The sequence below is a fragment of the Phacochoerus africanus genome, chromosome 3 (assembly GCF_016906955.1).
Source record: "Phacochoerus africanus isolate WHEZ1 chromosome 3, ROS_Pafr_v1, whole genome shotgun sequence".
NCBI lineage: Eukaryota > Metazoa > Chordata > Mammalia > Artiodactyla > Suidae > Phacochoerus > Phacochoerus africanus.
In genome coordinates this window covers 143,402,462-143,421,045 of record NC_062546.1, presented here as the reverse complement: position 1 = coordinate 143,421,045, position 18,584 = coordinate 143,402,462, and the positions used below count along the sequence as shown (strand labels likewise).

The window sequence follows — 18,584 nt, the reverse complement described above, 5'->3', positions numbered from 1 at the left end:
AAATCCAGGTGGATTTGATGGGATGCTGAGGTCAGGAATGGAGAAGTGGCTTTGACAGTTTTGAAAAAAAACTTTAGACTGTCATACAGGTCAGTGGCTTCTTTGTATGAGGAAAGGGTTGCCACAGAAGATTGGGCAAGCCTACTCATTTTGCTGGATTGTAGTAGGGTGTTTTAGGTGACTGGACAATAGCCAATTCTTTTAGCTTGTAACTCTGGAAACCAAAGCGAATAAACAAGAGAAAGGATTCCAAAAATATTGTTTTATCTCTGAAGTTAATTTGTCTTTATCTGGTATACTGTTTCATCATCTTAACATTTTATCTTTTGCCAGCTTTCATATTTTCACAGTTATTTTATATGTAGTTGAACATAGATATTTGAAATTCAGTTTTAGACTTTCAAAATAATACTAAATTGCTCTTAGCTTTCAGATAATAGTTGGTTATGGTAGATCTTTGTTGTATGTTAAGAATATTTCAAGATTTTAAAATATTTTCTTTTTCTTCCAGAGGAATTTGCCCAGAGTGCCATACGCTATGGACAAGTCACCCCATTAGAGATTGATATCCTGTATCAGCTTGCAGACTTATATAATGCTACAGGGTAACTATTCTAATAATTTCTTGTAAATTTTTTTTTTGACTGCACCCACAGTATGCAGAAGTTCCCAAGCCAAGGATCAGAACCAAGCCACAGCAGTGACAGTGCTAAATCCCTAACCGCTGGGCTACCAAGGAACTCATTCTTGTGATAATTCTCAAGACAGTTATTTTAACATGAAACAATAGTATTCTTTCAGTTTATTTATTTAAACAGCAGTTTATTCGGTATATAAGTCCCAAGAAAGAGACAAGCAGATGTGAGAAACAGGGGAGGGGAGACAGAATAAGACAGAGTATAGGTAGGAGGAGAATGGAGGGAGGGAAAGGGAGAGAGAATAAGAGGGGAACAGAGAGAGGAGGGGAAGAAAAGAGGAGGGAAGAAATAGAGAGAGAGGTAAGAGAAAGGGAGTAAGGAGTTGAAAGGTGTGAGAGAGGGAAGTGAGGTAGGAAGAAAAATGAGAGGACGAGGGTAGGGAAGTAAGAGAGGGATGGAAATTTTGATTTAATCTGGATTCTCTGGAGGCGTAGGAATTTTTAGAGGATTTGTGGAAATGTGCCTTAATTTATAAAATAAATTGAGGTACATGTTCAGGAATCTTTATCTTTTTGTTGTGAGCCACACAGGAAGTCCAGGAATCTTATCTTTTTGATTCAGTGTGAATGGGCATTTTACTAAACAGCATATACCATTTTGTGTTGGAGAGTGTCATTTGCCATCTGGGACATTATCATCATGGTTATCATCATAGATAAGCTCAGATGTTTTATGCCTCTATTTTATAGATTGAAAAAACCCAAAACACACAGAGGGTATTTAATTTGCCAAGTCTTATACAAATCCAGGTGAAAAACCCTTGTCTTTGGGCACCCAGTGGGACCTGTGGGTTAGGGAACTTAATGATCGGTTAAGTTATCAGGGTTTTTTAGTCACTTCTAGTAATTATTTAAGTGTAGGATTTCTGAAAAAATGGGTTTTAATCCTACAGCTGAGTACTAATAGAAGTTGAGGGTAAATAGATAATTCCTTGCCTTCATGCTGCATGATGAATTGTTGAGCTGGGGATGATTTTGAATAAACCAGCAAGTCTTTGATGATTGACATGAAATATCAGGCCATGTCTCGCCCATCTAGAATTCACATTTTTTGTAAAGGTGTTGAATCTACAGCATCATAATAAATTCTTTGAAAAAATGCTTCTCAAAACTGGATCTGAAGTGACCTACTAGCTGGTTTATGGAACTTACCTATTTTAAAGTAAAATTTTTCAGAAACAGTAGTGCATTCACGTGGTTCAAAACTCAGCGAGTTTAAAAGGGCATGCCATGGAGTTCCCTAGTGGCTCAGTGGATTAAGGATCTAGCATTCAGCCTCTGGCCCGGGAACTTCCACATGCCAGTTGCATGGCCAAAAAATAAAAAATTTTTAAAAATTAAAAAAAAAAGAGCATACCATTAAAAAGTATCTCTTCTACCCTTACGTCTTTACTTAAAAGCAACCAGTGTATATTAGTTTTATATTTATCCTTCTCAAGAGACTTTGCACTTATGCATTAAATATGAATGCTAGGAGAATATATTTAGTATGTATGAATGCTCAATGTTTATACTTTGCTTCTAGCAAAAATTATTTCTTTAATTTTAACATCTATCTTTGAACTATTTAATTTGTGTACTCCACATTATCTCTCCAGAGTCTTTTGCTTTTTGTGTGGCAAACAGGATCTGAAGATTTTTTTCTCACTAAAATGATCTGTGTGAATAGAAAAATGCTACTTTTAAACCATAGTTCTTTTTTGCTCCCTTTTTTTTTTGAAGAACGATGATCTTAGTATGAGGAGTTTTTAATGATTCTTTCTTTCCCATATTTTTTGCCCGAAGGCGCTTAACTCTGGCAGATATTGAGAGAATAGCCCCATTGGCTGAGGGGGCCTTACCTTACAACCTGGCGGAACTTCAGAGACAGGTAGGAGGAGTCTCATAAACAGAATCACCTTCAAAAATGCTGAAACAGTATATGTACACGACAGCCTCGAGCTTCTGAATCCATGAAAATTGCTTTATAGAGAAAGACTTTCCTCAAAGATTACCTTTATGGACTGTTACCCTCCACCCTCATAGAGTATTTTTATGGGGCAACTAGGTTTATGTTTGTGGTTTTTTCTTTCAGCTTATTAAGATAGGGAAATAAGACTGCAAACATACGTGGGCTTGGCTTCCCTCTCCCTAGGAGGAATGGTCTTTTCCTTTCATTTGTCTCCTGACATTTAAAGATTAGTGTTAAGTTTGCTTTGTATCATTAAACTGATTATTTATAGAGTTTTCAAAATACAAAACATTCCTTTAATGAAATAAATCTTTCACGAGAATGTGCCTTATAGGTACAGCAACGCAGGAAAACTAATTAATGAGCCAGAGAGAAAACCTTGATTAGTACATTTTTGATAATATCAGGATTATTTAAATGTTAAGAATGTCAAAAACAGTAGCTTCTGAGTCCTATAAAGTTAATGCAGTCTTATGTCTGGTTTCAAAAATACTATCTTGATAGGAAAAGAAACCCCATGATATTAACCTTAAAGAGTGAAATGGAGCGGTTTCTTAACAGTCTTCTTTCAAATTGAAACCGTATTTCTGGAGCACTTGGAGGAAATCTCTGTTGCATCGATGGTTTTGTGCAGGGCTGAGGGTTATAGGAGGGCTAGTCTTTGTCCTCCTGGTTGTTTTTCTGTTCTGATAGACATGAGACCTGTGTCCCTCATCATTCTTTAGGAGTCTATGATATCCTATGAGGCTAGGAGACATAGGGAGGGCATGGGGAGAGGGGGAAATAAGACAAGAAACAAGAAGAGAGAGGAAAAAAAGCTAAATGAGCATGCCACGGAAAGAGCCTAGGCCTCCTTTTTCTTCACTGCTGCCACATCAGTGAATAGCCAGATATGCTAATGAAAGATCAGGGTATGTAAGTGTGGTTCACTTTAGGAAGTTTCAGTAGCAAATCTCTCTTCTACTCAAGCTCTCTGATTCTGTCTCTGAAAAGAAGTAGAATTTCCAGTTTTAACTGTGCATAATAAACAAGAACTTTTGTAGTCAGGTAAGTAAATTAAAAATGGAAATATTGCTTTTATATCTGTATTTTGTGTTAATATTTTGCTTGGTGTATAATAAAGATTTCTGTATATTAAAATATATTTGTAGCCTACAGCAATGTAGCTTCTTTACTGCCGTCAAAGTTTATTTTCATTATGAGTTCTCAGATCCTTTAAAAAGAATAAATTAAGGAGTTCCCGTTGTGGCTCAGTAGAAAATGAACCTGACTAGGACCCGTGAAGATGTGGGTTTGATCCCTGGCCTTGTTCAGTGGGTTAAGGATCTGGCGTTGCCATGAGCTGTGGTGTAGGTCACAGATGCGGTTTGCATCCTGCGTTGCTGTGGCTGTTGCTGTGACCAGCAGCTGCAGCTCTGATTTCACCCCTAGCCTGGGAACTTCTATGTGCCACATGTGTGGCACTAAAAAGCAAAAAAAAAAAAAAAAGAGAGATGAATTTATTCCAATTCATTGATTTATAATAAGATTTAATAAGAATATTTACAGTTCTTAATGAATTTAATTTTATATTTTATAGTATTTGTCTATGAAAATTTTTTCTTAAAGTTTGAAAAGTTGCATTTCAGGAGTTCTTACTGTGGCACAGTGGGTAATGATCTGGCTTGTCTCTGTGGCATGGCCGGTTCAATCCCTGGCCCAACACAATGGGTTCAGGATCCCATGTTGCCCCAGCTGTGGTGTAGGTGACAGATGTGGCTGCGATATGATTCCTGGTCTGGGAACTTCCATATGCTGAGGGTGTGGCTGAAAAAGAAAAAAGGGAAAAGAAAAATCACATTTCAAAAGAAGATGTTTTCTAGTATTACATGCCTATTAATATGATTTTCCCTGGGGGTGTCCTTAATATTCATAATTAGGGAATATCTCATTTAGCTTATTAAGAACAGTGAAATGAAATGAATTTAAAAGTCCCAAAGTCATTTCCTCCTTTCTCAGCTTTCTGCTGCTCTTTCTTTTTGTTTTACCCATCTTTCTTGTACCTGGCAATTTTCATGGAGGCCAAAAAATGAAGGCTGTTTTTGTAATCTTTGGTGCTCTAAGTCTACAGCGCTCACATTTCTGAGTCCTGGGGAAGGTAATTTAATTCTGCTGCTATTGTAAGTTTTTTTGTTTGTTTGTTTGTCTTTTTAGGGCCACAACCACAGCATATGCAGTTTCCCAGGCTAGGGTCTAATCGGAGTTGTAGCCGCTGGCCCATGCCACAGCCACAGCCACAGCCAAGTGGAATCTGAGCCACTTCTGTGACTTACCCCACAGCCCATGGCAACACCAGATCCTTAACCCACTGAGCAAGGCCAGGGATTGAACCCGCAACCTTATGGTTCCTGGTTGGATTCATTTCTGCTGCACCATGACGGGAATCCATGTAAATTTTCTTGAGAAGAGATTAGAAGATGATCTGCTTGCCTTCAGTGGCAGCACTGATGCTTAGCATGAATGGCCTCAAAGTTCTTGTCAGGTACTTAGAAAGGAGCAGTGATAAAAACCACTACTATCCTCTTTCCCTGGGTTTCTTATTGGCATCTAGGGTGGTGGTCAAGTGGTCTGCCTTTTCTCTAACCTGTAGGATGGGATCTGCAATCTCCAGAGACCAGGTGGAGATCCTGGGTGTTCTTATATTGGTTCCAAAGGAGGAACCTCAGAACTTAAATTGTTTTTTTTCTCCTTTCATTTATGTCAGCTACATTGGGTAGCTGAAGGTTAGGAATAGAGAAATAAAAATGAGGGTTTTAAAATCTATTTTTTTCCTGTAAATTATTGTAAAACAAAATCTGAGAAAGTAAGACTCATGCAAGTCATAAATAATTTTTAGAATTTCCTAGAAACTAATTAATGAAGATTATTTAAGAGAGTTTCAAATTAATATGCCTGGTTACATACATTGGAAAACCTAACTTTTCTGTCTTTGGGATCTGGTACAAGTTTCCATGGACCTCAGTTTCTTCTTTTGTAAAATTAGTATTTTCAAATATTTCTAAGTATCATTCAAGTTCCTGCATTCTGTAAAAATGATGGAATCAATAGATTTTTTTTTCATTTTCAGAATTCTCAATGTAGCTTCCTTTTTCCTTGTAACATTAAAAGCTTTATAAGGAATACAGTCTAGGCTAGGACCCAAGTAGAGTAATTAAAAAATATACCTAAGTTCCGAGTTCCTATCATGGCACAGTGGAAACAAGTCCGACTAGGAACTGTAGGTTTCCGGTTCGATCCCTGGCCTTGCTCGGTGGGTTAAGGATCCAGCGTTGCCATGAGCTGTGGTGTAGGTCGCAGATGTGGCTCAGATCTGGTGTTGCTATGACTGTGGCGTAGTCTGGCAGCTGTAGCTCCTATTAGACCCCTAGCCTGGGAACCTCCATATGCTGCAGGTGTGGCCCTAAAAAAAAAATATATATATATATATATATATATATATAATATATATATTCTTATAGCAAAGTAATAAATTTTCTGCAGTTTTCAGCCTAGAAAAAAACTTTAATTTTTACAGTTAACGTGTTTTTTTAGATTTATGAGGCATTCTAAGGCAGCCATGTAGACCACTGTTTTAGTGACTCATTTTTAAAAGTTCACAAGGCCACAGAATTATAATATTGCTAGCCATAACTGTTTCCATGTTACTTCCAGAAGACATTTTTAATATCTTATAATTTTTCCTATACTACCAAACTAGGAATACATAATCATTTACATTTTGTATGTAGAGTATTCCCCTATAGGAATTTACCTGAAACTTAGATTTAAAAATAGGGTTGATAGGAGTTCCCGTCGTGGCTCAGTGGAAACAAATCTGACAAGCATCCATGAGGACTCAGGTTAGATCCCTGGCCTCACTCAGTGGGTTAAGGATCTGGCATTGCCGTGAGCTGTGGTGTAGGTAGCAGACGAGGCTCAGATCCCATGTTGCTGTGGCTCTGGTGTAGGCCAGCAGCTACCACTTCAATTCGACCCCTGGCCTGGGAACCTCCATATGCCATGGGTGGGGGCCCTAAAAAGACAAAAAAAAAAAAAAAAAAAAAGAAAAGAAAAACAGAGTGGACAACATGTTTTGTTGTATCTCTGCCTTTGAAAATTGTTATGAAAACAAATGGGCATGATGCAGAATCTGTAAGTTCAGAAATAAAAGTTACAAGAGAGGCAGAGGTTAACAACTTGGGTACTGAATATGGAACGTCTTTCCTCTCTGTTTCCTCATTTATTAAGTAGAGACAGTAGTATCCATCTCATAGGGTTGTAAGAATTACACCAGATGATGATGCACTTACACCTACTAATCATGCAAAACATGTTAACTGCTATTATTGTTGTGGTTGTTACTCTTAAGCCTGTCTGAGCAAACTCCAAGTTGGGCTCAAAAATAGATAGGACACAACTCCTTCATTCACCCTCAACTACTTTCCTTAGATAGAAGGGGATTGGAAGAAAGGAAGATTTATATCTTTTGTATTTTCTTCTTTATTGTCTGAAATGTTTTACTTCAAAAAATTTTTGTCCTGGCTGAAATTCTGTTGTATTCTTTCTTTCTTTCTTCCTTTCTTCCTTTCTTCCTTTCTTCCTTTCTTTCTTCCTTCCTTCCTTCCTTCCTTCCTTCCTTCCTTCCTTCCTTCCTTCCTTCCTTCCTTCCTTCCTTTCTTTCTTTCTTTCTTTTTTTTGTCTTTTGTCTTGTTGTTGTTGTTGTTGTTGTTGTTGTTGCTATTTCTTGGGCCGCTCCCGCGGCATATGGAGGTTCCCAGGCCAGGGGTTGAATCGGAGCTGTAGCCACTGGCCTACGCCAGAGCCACAGCAATGCGGGATCCGAGCCACGTCTGCAACCTACACCACAGCTCACGGCAACGCCGGATCGTTAATCCACTGAGCAAGGGCAGGGACCGAACCCGAAACCTCATAGCTCCTAGTCGGATTCGTTAACCACTGCGCCACGACGGGAACTCCTCTTTCTTAATTTAATTGATGGATAGTCATATAGAAAAAAAAAAAATCCCCACTTCATGCTATACACACAAGTCTGTTCCAATTGGGATGTTGTAAACTTGAAAGATAAAAGTTTAGAGAAGATAACATATGAGGTTATATTCATAATTGAGATATAAGCAAAGATTTCACAAACAGGTTACAAAATACAAAATACCTTTGTCATAAAGAAAAAGATTAATATGTTGGACTTCATTAAATTTAAGAACCTTTGTTCATTAAAATATATCACCGAAAAGGTGAAAAGACAGGCTATACAAGAGGAAAAGACAGGATATCCAAATGGAGGAAGAAGGGAAGCTAGGGAAGGAAGGAAGGAAGAAGAGAAGAAGGGAGGAAGGGAGGAAAGAAAGTTCAATATCAGTAGTAAACAGAAAAAACACACTTTAAAGCTACAATTAGACACCTTTTTTTTTTTTTGTCTTTTTAGGGCCACAACTGCAGCATATGGATGTTCCTAGGCTAGGGGTTGAATCAGAGCTACAGCTGCTGGCCTATGTCACAGCCACAGCAATGTGGGATCTGAGCCATGTCTGTGGCCTACACTACAGCTCATGGCAACGCCAGATCCTTAACCCACAGAGCAGGGCCAGAGATCAAATCTGCATCCTCATGGATACTAGTTGGGGTCGTTACTGCTGAACCATGATGGGAACTCCCAGTTAGATGCCATTTTATACCATCTGGATTAGCCAAAATTATACTCTGACAGTGGTAAGTAAGTATGGGAACTGTCATACACTGCTGGCCTCACGACTTTGGAAAGTATTTGAGAGTACCAGCTACAGTTGAAGAGACACATGCCTTGTGACTTGACAGTTCCTCTCCTCGGTGTAGTCCTTAACAGGAATAAGTACATATGCTGTTTAAAGTTTACATAGCAGCATTATTTGCAGTAGCAAAAAATTGGAAAATGTCCCAATATGTATCAATAGTAGAATGGGTAAATATGTTGCAGAATAGAGAAGACTAGTGAGAAAAATAGAAATTTTCATTTGGGCAAAATGAGTTAAATAGAAGGAGGTTGGTTACAGAGAAGAGGATGTGATGTTTTTGGAGCATGAAGCACCTTAGAGGTGGTTAAAGACCAATTCTAGCCCAATATGAGAATGGGTAGACAGACACCTTTTTTTTTTTTCTGTATATCCCATAATTACTTTTTCACCTATATGGGGTAAATTATCTATGATGAACTCGCTTGGACATATGCATACTTTTTAAGAAAGTTTTATTTCTATGGGAAATTATATTCAAGCTATAGACCACTCACATAAAGAACTTTTGGAATATAAGCTGGCTTGGGTTCTGTCAGAAAATTATTAGAATAGTTTTTCTATTTCATGTATAGCATTTCTCAGACATAAGAGTTTGTCCCTTTTGTGTATTTTGCATTCTAATGGACCTTCTTTAGAACTTTTGATTTATGAGTAAAGAGAAAACATTACAATCCACTTGCTGATCACTTTTTTTGGAAACTTTTTTTATTTTATTTTTTTAGGCATCACCTGCAGCATATGGAAATTCCCAGGCTAGGGGTTGAATCAGAGCTGCAGCTGCCGGTCTATACCACAGCCATAGTAATGCGGGATCCAAGCTACATCTGCGACCTACACCATAGCTCATGGCAACACTGGATCCTTAACTCACTGAGCAAGGCAAGGGATCAAACCTGCGTTCTCTTGGATACTAGTTGGGTTTGTTTCTGCTGAGCCACAACGGAGACTCTTGGGAAACTTTTTAACCTCTATCACCTATGATAGTTTTACAATAAATGGCAGTCTGTTCTCAAAAAGGAGAAAACTGGGTTTTTATACTAGTTTTATTTATGCATTTATTAGCCATTTATTTCATTTAAAGTATTAGAATTAAAGACTTACTACAGTCTTTAATACAGTTTAACCTCCCCTCTTACTGAGAAGAAAGTATACATGGTTTTTCTTTATCTCCATCTCCTAGACTGTCACAGCTTTGGGTTTTAATCTTGTTTTGTGAGGTCAAGAGTATTGCATTCAAATTGAGGCATATTAAATTCATAGATGTGATTTGTAGACAGAAGAATTTCTATTTTTCCTAAGCTTATTTTTCCATTACAGTCATACATTTCAGTTGGTGTAGTCTAGTCTCCCCCCACACACCTCGTGCTCGTTATAAAAATCTCCAGCTTTTCCTTTCTTTTCTGTCTATCAATAGTGTGCCATTTGGAAGAGGCAGTTCTCTTTATTGGTTGGCATACTACATGAAGCAACTTGGTTTGGGCAGGGTGCTTGACTGGTTTACTGACATGATACTGCCTTATCTAATTCTCATTTATAATATGAGGTACATTTAACCATGAACAGAATGAGATCTCCTCTCCAAATAAGATCTCAGGCCATTTCCTCGTTTCCTAACATACACATGTGCTTAGGGAGCAGATTAAAAATCGACTCTTATTTTGCCTTGGAAAACAGCCTTGGTTAAATATCACCTTCATGATCATAATCATAACCTTAAGGAAAAGAGTGCCTTTTCCTTTGGCCCATTTGCTCATGTGGGCAGTCTTCTTAGTGCTGAGATTTTCTCTCTGCCTAAATGCTAAAAAAATTCAGTACATAGTCATTAATAGGGATGGCAGCTACAGTATCATTCTACTTATGAATATTCATGAAGTGAAATCCATAGCATTAATTACATTAATTTACATACCTGAATATAAGTGAATCATAAGTTATAGCGATAGCTAAGCCTAAAAAAAACCTCTTGGAAACCATATATTGTATGTTTTTAAAAAAATAAATGCTATTTAATAAGGGTGGAGGTGACATTTCTTTCAAAAGGCATTTGGGTATTTATAGTTAGAGATGTTTTTAGGTAAGAATTAAAGCACAGTATAATCCTACAGTTTTCATAGGATTTTGTAGGGCTTATAGACATTCTTTAAAAGAAGAACATATATGGAAAATTTATGTGATTGAACAGAGAAGAAACTTTTTGTGTGAATAAGGGAATTTGTGGTTACTTGATTCTTTTTTTAATTGAGGTATATAGTTGATTTACAGTGTTAACATTAGTTTCAGATGTACAACATAGTGATTCAATACTTTTATAGATTATACTCCATTGAAAGTTATTAAAAATAATGACAATATTTCCCTTTACTGTGCAATATATTCTTGTTGCTTACTTACTTTATACATAGTTTAGTTGTCTCTTAATATACCCTTGTCTTGCCCCTTTGCTAACTACTTGATTCTTATTTGGGATCATAGCCTTTTTTATTCAGTGAGTTTTCACTCAGTATACTCTTTTGAAGGTGTCATGATTAAAAGTAATTTATTTTCTTTGAGAATGAGATTTATTTTCACCCAGTTTTGTGACTGAGAAATGCTAATTTCAGAATAAGTTTTATGTGTGTCTTTTGAGAAGTTAAAAATATATATGCTATTATATAGGTAGTATAACAACCACATTGGTTTTAAAAGATTTTTAAATCTAAGCCAAAGTGCCATCACATATTTAAAATATGTGATGTTAAACATCATCTTTATCTTGAAGATACAGATTGTATTTGTTTTCAACTGAATTTTCTTTGAAACAGAGTGTTAGAATTTACTGGTTAGACTCATTGTGTTCATCAATATCTGAAAAACTAATACAGTACTTTAAAGTGATATCAAAAAGGGTTTTGCATTAACAAATGCAAAACAAAATTTTTAAAAATCATTTTATTTCATTATTTTATACTTTCTATTTTCATATATGTTTAGAATGTATATTATATATAATTTTATAATATATATTACTTAGCTTTTTGTGTATGTGACTAGTACAGTGAAATGTGCATATAATTTATATACAAAATCATATATTGAGGGTCATGTTTAAAATCTTTGTCTGGCAGGAGTGTTCAATCATAAACAGTTGTTGGAGACAATTGACTTAAAGAATGATAGTGAATGCAGTGACATTGCTCTGCTTATCCCCCTTTCACAGTGAGACCTTTGGCAAGTCACCTGTCCTGTACATAATGTGGTCATCTTATCTTTGTACGTATAGCGGACTGACTAATAGCATAGTACAATATGGTCTCACTGTGGGTAGAAATTGCTGAGAGTAAGCATCCCCCTTTATGGTCTCACAGGGACAGTGGACCCTTGTGGGCTGCATTAGGTTACCAGTCCTGAATGCTTGGTAAAGTACTTTCACCTTTTGGGGGACAGAAAATCCCTAGACAGTCTAAAATTAGTATGATTTTTATGGTAATAAATGAAACAAGAAGTAATTATCTTTTGGATGGCATGTTTTTGGATGCTCTGTGAATGAATCAAAATTAGGCTTATACTCAGGATTTTTTTTAAGTGGGTTACAAAATTTATTTATTTTTATTATCTAATGAATGTTATTACATTTATAGGTGTACAACAATCATATCACAACCAAATTTTATAGTATTTCCATCCCAAACCCTCAGTGCGTCCTCCCACCCCCCAACCTGTCTCATTTGGAAACCATAACTTTTTCAAAGTCTGTGAGGCAGTAAGGATTTTGTTAAAATATTCTGTTCTTTCCCTTATTAAATTTCAAATAAAAATATCAATCTTAAATTACTAGTTGTTCACTTTTGTTACAGCATATAAATCAAACATAATGGATGGCTATGTAGTTGCTTGGGCTAACTTGCTAGGAAGCCTTTTTATTTGTTTATTTGGCCATATCTGCGGCATGTGGAAGTTCCCAAGCCAAGGGTCAAATCTGAGCCACAGCTACGACCTATACCACTGTATAGGATCTTTCACCCACTGTGCCAGGCCAGGGATAGAACCCATGCCACCCAGAGACAATACCGGATACTTAACCTGCTGTGCCATGGTGTGAACTCTAGTTTCTTCCATTCATTAAATTCAGTTTTGGATGTAATAGGTGTATGCTTTCACTTAATTGGATTATAATAAAGTTGGTATATTGATTGGGACATTAACATTTATAAAATATGTAGTGATTTTTTTTTTGAAGTAATGGTGTTTGACTAATTGCCAAGTTTTCCAAGGGCTTCATAATGAACTTTTCATCAAATGTTACTTACTTTCCTTCTTACTGTAGAATTTATTGAACCACAACACTGTGGCAAGCATAAAGAGCTTTTAAAGATCTCTGCCTACCGAAATCACAATCAGACATTAAATACTTAGGTATCAGATGCTTTGTTAAAACAGATTTGTTGCTTACTGTGGTACACAATTTACAAAACAAAAAGATAAAACCTTTCTTTAGGCCTATTCCCAAATTACTTATAAATATTTGGTTTTGCCATATTTATCTTGGTAAATTGAACTTTGAAGAGATCATAAAAGTGAAAGCAAATCAGAGAAGACTGGCTTACTTTTTTCTTTCATTTAGATTTTAGACATGGAGTCCTCCATTAAATTATTCTAATGAAAGTATCTAAACTTCCTGTGTTTTAAAAAGCTCATTCAAGTTAATATTTTTCAAGTTTTCTTGGTGTAAAGCAATATTGTATTCCTTCATTTCAACTGTTTATACGTGTGATTGCTATTTTCATACTGGAATATTAAAGAACAAGACTGACATGCTAATATAGACAAATTATTTCAGATCCTTTATGCTGTGGTATATACCATTCTTAATCACAATAGGATTTTCACATTTTCAACATAGATTTTATGTTAGAACAATAAATGTGGCTGGGACAGTGGTTCTCAACCTAACTACATAGCAGAGTGATTTGAAGCCTTTTAAACACTTAAAAGCCCTAGGCCTCCGGAATATATTTTTTAAGGTCCCTCGGATGTTTTCTTTGCACAGGCAGAGTTAAAGAATACATAGGTCTTGGAGAGCAAATGTTCGGTAGCCTAGGTGAGAATTTCAGTACTTATCTAATGATAACCTCAGTGATTGAGCTTCAAAGCCACAAATGAGGGGGGCAAAGGCTCTGAACCCTTGAAATAGCATCTGTTAAAATTTTTCTCTTTAAGATTAGTGAAAGGTTGTTTTTGCCAGGATTTTCATGATATACAATAAATGTAGATTTTGTGCAAAAAATATTTCCTCAGTAAAAAAACAAAAAACAAAAAAAACCTCTAGCCCCCAAGAGAAGTCTTTGACCTTCCTTTACTTATCATCGTAAACAATTCTAGTTATGTGATTTGTCCAGCCCTACTACATGAAAAGCAGCAAAATCAAATTAGGAGGCTATTGGTAAAAAAAGTAATAGCTCTCAGGCATGGGAAGATAGCATAAACAGCTGTGGTAGATCTTGATGCAGTAACTGATGGACGTTTGAATATATTGACCTTAGGTCATTAGAGATGGTAGATTATGAGCAATATTCTCTGATTTAGGAACCAAGGTAGTTTTGGTACATTTTAGAAAGATTTTTAAGTTTTAAATTGGTTAAAGTAAAGAAAGGAGAGAAGATTTTTATACCTGAAATGTATAAACCTGGCGTGATGGGGGGAAAGCTACTGTGTCTGTTTGGCTAGATACGCTTTTTAAATGCTAGTAGTAGAAATATCTATTTCAGAATCTTAAAATAGCCAAATTATAGCTATTTTCATTTGCTGTATGCTTTTCCAAAATTTTTTACGTGCTTTCTTCTTCCCTACAGCAATCTCACGGTTTTGGCAGGCCTGTCTGGCTCCAGATTGCTGAGTCTGCTTACAGATTCACTCTGGGCTCAGTTGCTGGAGGTGAGTGACATGTCTGCGTGCTATTTCAACCTTGTGTTCAGGTAATATTATCTCACTAGACTGGGACAGATCAGCAGAGGTGCAGTTCATTGTTCCCAAGGGTCACGACTGCAGGGCTTTCTGAAATGTTCTTTATTTTTACCTACAATCAGAGGACTTGTCATAGCACGGCCGTGGCCTCTCTGGCTCCAGTCTGTCTTCTGTGAAAGTCTTGGATGCATGTTGCACTCACTTTAATTATACTGGTTAAAGCCAGTGTGAACAAATGGAGAATGAGGCTGTGTTTATGGTGTTAGGAGTGAGGGCAGGTAGGAAATCAAGATTTGGGGTACAAATCCCAGAACTTTACAAAATAAAACAACCTCTCAAAGTGATTTGTTTTTGCTTTTGTTTTTTGGGGTTTTTTCTTCTCTTTTACTGGTTGAAGAATATCTTGTAGGTTATTTGCTGAAATGAATCCCTCTCTTTCCTGCTCCTGGGCAAAATTTGAGAGGCTTTTTTTTTGCTTCAGTCTCTCCATAGAAAATGTGTAAAATCTGAAGTTGCTTTGTTGAGAAGCACCTTGCAGGTGTGATTAAAATACTTATGATTTTCCAAAACAAGCCCGAACTGATGAAACTATTATTCTTTTCTTTTCAGTCTCAGTTTTAGAAGTTGCAAAGCATGTTTTTATTTTCAACAGTTGAAAAATACAATACTCTAATTCATGTTTTAAATTTTTCAGTCCCTGTGAAATTCTAAAACCTGGCCTTTTAAAAAACCAAAAAATAAAAAACCGAATTCTTTAAGGGGGAGGTCATGTTGCAGTTTGGTTCCAATATTACAGTTGTAACTAAGCATAATTTACCAAAATGCTGTAGTAAACTAGATTTTAAAATTATACACACCTATGTGTACATGTGTAATTATTTTAAGAGGTAACTGGTATAATGTATAGGCATTTAATGGACAATACAAAGAAATATATATAATAATTTAATGTTGTTACAGAAAATTGAGCATTGATTATCTAATGCTGGGATGACTTGAAAATCCACTACAGTGCTCTGAAGCAGCTGTATTTATGGTTCCTAGTGGTTGCTAGCCTGTGATCCCTTAGCTGTGTGTGGGAGAAAGAAAAATTATATAAAGTCTCTTGTGAGAATAGATACTGTGTTCTATTTTCTAGTCCTTTGAGATGAAATTTGTTGTCCTTATAGAGTCTCTATTTAATTGTGCTCTCTCCTTTTTTTTTTTTTTTTTTTTGCTTTTTCTAGGGCCACTCCTGCAGCATATGGAGGTTCGCAGGCTAGGGGTTGAATTGGAGCTGTAGCCACCGGCCTACACCACAGCCACAACAGTGCCAGATCCGAGCCACGTCTGAGACTTACATCACAGCTCAGGGCAATGCCGGATCCTTAACCCACTGAGTGAAGCCAGGGATCGAGCCCGCAACCTCATGGTTCCTAGTCGGATTCATTTCCGCTGCGCCACAACAGGAACTCCAAATTGTGCTGTCTTTTAAGCCTAAAAATTGTTTTGTTTGTAGCTGTGGGAGCCACTGCAGTGTATCCTATAGATCTGGTGAAGACCCGCATGCAAAACCAGCGTGGCTCCGGCTCTGTTGTGGGAGAGCTGATGTACAAAAACAGTTTTGACTGTTTTAAGAAAGTCCTGCGTTATGAGGGCTTCTTTGGACTCTACCGGGGTGAGTAAGCAAATCTCAGCAGCTAAAGTTAGTGATTTTATCTCACCAGCAGCAGATTTGAATTCACTTGTTAAGAAAATCAACGTGTAGTCTGTCCAGTCAGACAAGGGCTGTTTCTCTCTTTTTTTCTCCTTGCTTGTTTCCCTGTTTACATTTTGCTGGTAACTAGCAATATTAGTCTGCAGACAAGGTCTTTATTTCTTCTTCCTGCAATCCACACCTAAGTTTGTCCCAACATGGGTCTGTGGTCACTGTACTCTTACAAACTAAGGCACATGTCTGCAGGTGTGGTACGAGGATGGCAACTAAGAAAGAGAGGGCTTCTTTTCTCAAAAAAATTAGAGAGGAGAAAGACCTTTTCTCTGTGAAATAGAAACCAGGCTGCTGCTTGAAGTTGAGTTTACCTTTTATCCACTTGTTTCAACTGAAAGAAATAACCGAATGTTTTTGTCTCTTCCAAGGAGACCAACCATTCATAATCCCTTCCAGTGAGACATCTGAAGTTAAAAAAAAAAGAAAACCTTTCTGCTCCAAGTCTCATTCTTGCTGCTTTTCTCCCTTTAGCTCAGAGGCACTGAGCGAAAGCAGAGAGATTTTCTTTTTCAGGGAATGTTACCACCAACTCTAAGCTGAGCCCAGTGCTGTCGGCACCAGAGGCAGCAGCCCCATGCAGAATTCTCCCCACCCCGTTGGCTTTGTAGGAACTTGTTCTCTTTGGAGAGGGAGACTTTCATGTACATTTTTCACATTAGAATTTAGGGTTTCCTTTGGGAGGGAGATTAATTTTTTAATCCCTTTGGGCGCCACTTGGAATTCTTTGAAAAATGCTCTACATGCTCAAGTCCAGGGCATTTATGTAATTTACTGTACTTGTTTGTTTGCACACACAGTCTCATTAATCCTGAGCTCATTCTGAGCCCTGTTGAACTGTTTGGCTTAGAACCTCTTCCTTGGAAAGAAAGACTGGGCCTGCACAAAGCTTTATGCTTATGGACAGGAGGAAAAATACCTCTGATTAGCATTATGTGCAGATATTCAAGAGAGAATATAGTTTATATGTCCTTATACTTGAAGGAGAGGGTCATGAGGATATGCATTTTTGCCATTATATATAGAACAAGAGAAGAGAGTGGCTCTGGAATCAAACCAGGTTCAACTACCCTGCTCCTGAGAAAGAATGTTAATGAATTTTATTCAAATATTCAGGACTCTTTGCCTGTCTAAATTCTAGCTTTCTAGCATTACTTCACGGGAAGAGGTATGCATTGTTTGGAATGCAGATCTCTTTATGTGAATGCTTGTTTTAAACAAGTTTAAACATTGCATATCTAGATTTTATTTAATAGGGACTCTGAGGGTTAAGTGGCTCTAAGGTTATTTTCTTCTTTGACATTTCAATCCTTCTTTGTTGAACAACAATCTTCCTTCCTCCTTGGTAGAAGAGACTTCCTTTTATTTATTTATTAGATTTTTTTTTTTAATTTTTATTTTTTGTCCATGGACTGTGGATGTTCCCAGGCCAAGGATTGAACCTGTGCCATAGCAGTGACCTAAGCCACTGCAATGACAACACCAGATCCTTTACCCTCTGCACCACAAGGGAACACTGAAGGGACCTCTCTTTGAAGATAATGTCCTCTATTGGAAGGATCCTAGATATATATTCTGTCCAGTTTAACCTTCTCAGTGGATAGATGCTTATAGAAGATTTCATTTGGGAGAGATGCCATGTTAATTAAATGGGTCCAATATAGCAAGTTGCAGGGTAGGAATGAAGGGATTATTAGCTTTATTTAGGATGTGATCTGATAAAATCAGTCCTTTAAATGAGAGACTCTTATATTAGGGGGAAAATTGTAGGTGTCCTGTATATAAACACTATCTATGATTGTTGAGATTGTCATGTATTGCTTAGAACTGGTTCATTTTGTGAGATGATTACAAAATTGTTGCCAGATTAGCCTAAATTTCTTTGTAGGCAATAATGATAAAATGACATAAATCAGTATTTTGTTTAAATTCCATGAGCCTTATTGAAGCAAGTTGTAAAACAAATACACATGCTGACCCCATTGTGTGGGAGTCAGGTTAAGTTATAGTGCCTGATGATCATGAGAGTTAGAAAGTTAAGACTGCCATCTGCTGATTTATTCTTTTAAATCAGTCTGCTACCCATTAAAGGTGTGTGCAGATTGGTGTTTGTCATTGATAATTCAGTTTGACTGACAGTAGCCCGTATGTATGATTACTTGCTGGCTCTCAAGTCATAGAAAATCACTCAGCAATATCCTTAAAGTAGGCTTAAGATCAGTGGTGAGCATGCAAACACTTACATAACTCTCCCTTGGCTGGTGATTTAGAGGATATAAAATGTTTATTGTTAACATCTTTAAAAAGTGTATGCAAAAAATGTATGCTAACCATTTGGATAATCTGTGTGCTTTAGAAAGTTGAGCCCTATGAATAGCTACAGATGTTGAATTGTTGATATGTTTTTTCTTCTGCAGCCAGCCTAGGAAATTTAACTTT

The 18,584-nt window shown here is 36.9% G+C and overlaps 1 protein-coding gene across 2 annotated transcripts in view; it reads left to right on the top strand.

Annotated features, from left to right (window-relative positions):
* Positions 1-18,584, top strand: part of SLC25A12 (solute carrier family 25 member 12) — a 99,718-nt gene that overhangs the window by 55,995 nt on the left and 25,139 nt on the right. For both annotated transcript variants that reach the window (XM_047772879.1, XM_047772880.1), the window contains 4 exons: positions 512-605; positions 2,483-2,567; positions 14,287-14,368; positions 15,897-16,055. In XM_047772879.1, the coding sequence (XP_047628835.1) occupies positions 512-605; positions 2,483-2,567; positions 14,287-14,368; positions 15,897-16,055 (420 nt within the window). The remainder of the gene's footprint in view (positions 1-511; positions 606-2,482; positions 2,568-14,286; positions 14,369-15,896; positions 16,056-18,584) is intronic.